The 2,239-nt window shown below is 60.3% G+C and overlaps 1 protein-coding gene across 1 annotated transcript; it reads left to right on the top strand.

Annotated features, from left to right (window-relative positions):
- The first annotated feature begins 510 nt into the window (after window positions 1-510).
- Window positions 511-2,239, top strand: LOC127346170 (E3 ubiquitin-protein ligase XB3). The gene is made up of 2 exons (XM_051372714.2): window positions 511-913; window positions 1,002-2,239. Exons 1-2 carry the CDS (start codon window positions 599-601, stop codon window positions 2,049-2,051), a joined length of 1,365 nt encoding a protein of 454 aa, XP_051228674.1. The 5' UTR covers window positions 511-598; the 3' UTR covers window positions 2,052-2,239.

Here is a 2,239-nt window from a genome sequence, read left to right as displayed (position 1 = left end):
TACTAAGTTTGTTAGTTTCTCTTTAAGAATAATAGTCCACGACCTTAATTCTTGGAGTATCGACGCTAAATTACACGGTGAGGGTTTATTTACAGGGAAAAAGAGTGGGAGAGACTCTCACTGCAAATTTTGTTGATAAAGTACAAGTAAATTACAAATCGAATTTTCAAAATAAAACTACACATTGAATTGTCTAAAAAAAGAGTGATAGCACGGACTTCAAGAAATTCATAGAACTTGCAAGTGGAAAAGAAAAGACAAACATGAGTAGATGAGAATCTACATGATGGAATAAAAGTTGAACAATGGAATAATAATCAGTTTGTGTCATTAACAAAAGGAAAACAAAACCGTAGAAAAAGTGGAGAAGAAAATATCAAGAGAGAGTGGGAGATTAAACTAGGAGAGAGAGATAACGCCAAGTGGGATGTGGAAGTCAAGGCAGAAAGATCCAAGCACCAGTGGTAGCTCGTGCTACGATAAAGAGGCACCACCACTCTCAATTCCCAAGCTAAACTAGAGCGACTAGCTCGTCCGTCTTCTTCCTCCTACCTCCACCAACCTCGCCGGTGGTGGCCGGAGCCGGGAACCGGAGGCGATGGGGCACGGGCTGAGCTGCAGCCGCGACGGCGACGAGCACGACTTCTTCCGGGCGGCGCAGGCAGGCGATGTTGACGCCCTGGAGGGCCTCCTCGCCGCCGACCCGGCGCTCGCCCGCCGTGCCACCATCTACGACCGCCTCACCGCGCTCCACGTCGCGGCCGCCAACGGCTCCCTCCCGGTCGTGTCCATGTTCCTCGCCCGCGGGGTGCGGCCGGACGTGCTGAGCCGGAGCAAGCAGACGCCGCTCATGCTCGCCGCCATGCACGGCAACATCGACTGCGCGCTCGCCCTCCTCGCCGCCGGCGCCAATGTGAGAACCGAGCGCTCAAAGCAGCAACCTTTTTCATCTGGCCGATCCCCTGACTGACGTTCGATATTAATCTTTGATGCTGGGCCAGATTCTGATGTTCGACTCGGTGCAAGCGAGGACCTGCCTCCACCACGCGGCCTACTACGGCCACGCCGACTGCCTGCGCGCCATCCTCGCCGCCGCGCGCACCGCGCAGGTCGCCGCCTCCTGGGGCTTCGCGCGCTTCGTGAACGTGCGGGACGAGCACGGCGCCACGCCGCTGCACCTCGCGGCGAGGCAGGGCCGGCCCGAGTGCGTGCACCTGCTGCTGGAGAGCGGCGCCATCGTGTCGGCCCCCACGGGGTCCTACGGCTTCCCCGGGAGCACGGCGCTGCACCTGGCGGCGCGCGGCGGGAACATGGGGTGCGTCCGGGAGCTGCTGGCCTGGGGCGCGGACCGCGTGCGGCGGGACTCGGCCGGGCGGATCGCGTACGCGGTGGCGCTCAAGCGCGGCCACGGCGCGTGCGCGGCGCTGCTGGACCCGGCGGCGGCCGAGCCCATGGTGTGGCCGTCCCCGCTCAAGTTCATCGGCGAGCTGGAGGCGGACGCGAGGGCGCTGCTCGAGGCCGCGCTCGCCGAGGCCAACAGGGAGCGCGAGAAGAAGATCTTTCTCAAAGGCTCGCCGCCGTCACCGTCCTCATCCTCCGACGACGCCGGCGCTGTGGACGACGACGGCGACGACGAGGGCGTCGAGGTGTGCAGCATCTGCTTCGAGCAGGCGTGCACCATCGAGGTGCAGGACTGCGGGCACCAGATGTGCGCGGCGTGCACGCTGGCGCTCTGCTGCCACAGCAAGCCCAACCCGACGACGCTCACGCTGCTGCCGCCGGCGTGCCCCTTCTGCCGCAGCTGCATCTCCCGGCTTGTCGTGGCCGACACCAAGGCCAAGGGACCGGCGGCGGCGGTCGTCGGCGACGAGAAGGCGGTGTCGTCCCCAAGGCTGAGCCGGCGGCGGTCGAGGAGGTCCCGCGAGGGGAGCAGCAGCTTCAAAGGGCTCTCATCAGCCATGGGGTCTCTGTCCAGCAAGATTGGCCGTGGCTCCGGCAGGCTGGCCGGCGACAGCGCGTTCCTGGACAAGCTTGAGCATGATCTCCCGTGACAACACAACAGGGCAGAGCAGCAGAGCTGCCGCCAAAAAAGTTTTGAACATCTATGGTGATCTATCAAATCAAGGTTAAAATAAGTTATATTGCTGGGAGAGTATGATTTACACTAGTTGGGTTAGGAAATTGAATTGCCATTCTTGCAGAATTGCACTACGGATATATTTTTTGGTTTGCCATGTTT

The sequence above is a fragment of the Lolium perenne genome, chromosome 3 (assembly GCF_019359855.2).
Source record: "Lolium perenne isolate Kyuss_39 chromosome 3, Kyuss_2.0, whole genome shotgun sequence".
NCBI lineage: Eukaryota > Viridiplantae > Streptophyta > Magnoliopsida > Poales > Poaceae > Lolium > Lolium perenne.
Note: the sequence above shows the minus strand (reverse complement) of the source record. Positions and strands in the feature narration are given on the sequence as shown.

Coding starts and splice junctions, on each gene's coding strand:
- LOC127346170 (XM_051372714.2), top strand. CDS start 599: ATGGGGCACGGGCTGAGCTGCAGCCGCGACGGCGACGAGCACGACTTC. Junction 914..1,001: donor TCCTCGCCGCCGGCGCCAAT/GTGAGAACCGAG, acceptor ATGCTGGGCCAG/ATTCTGATGTTCGACTCGGT.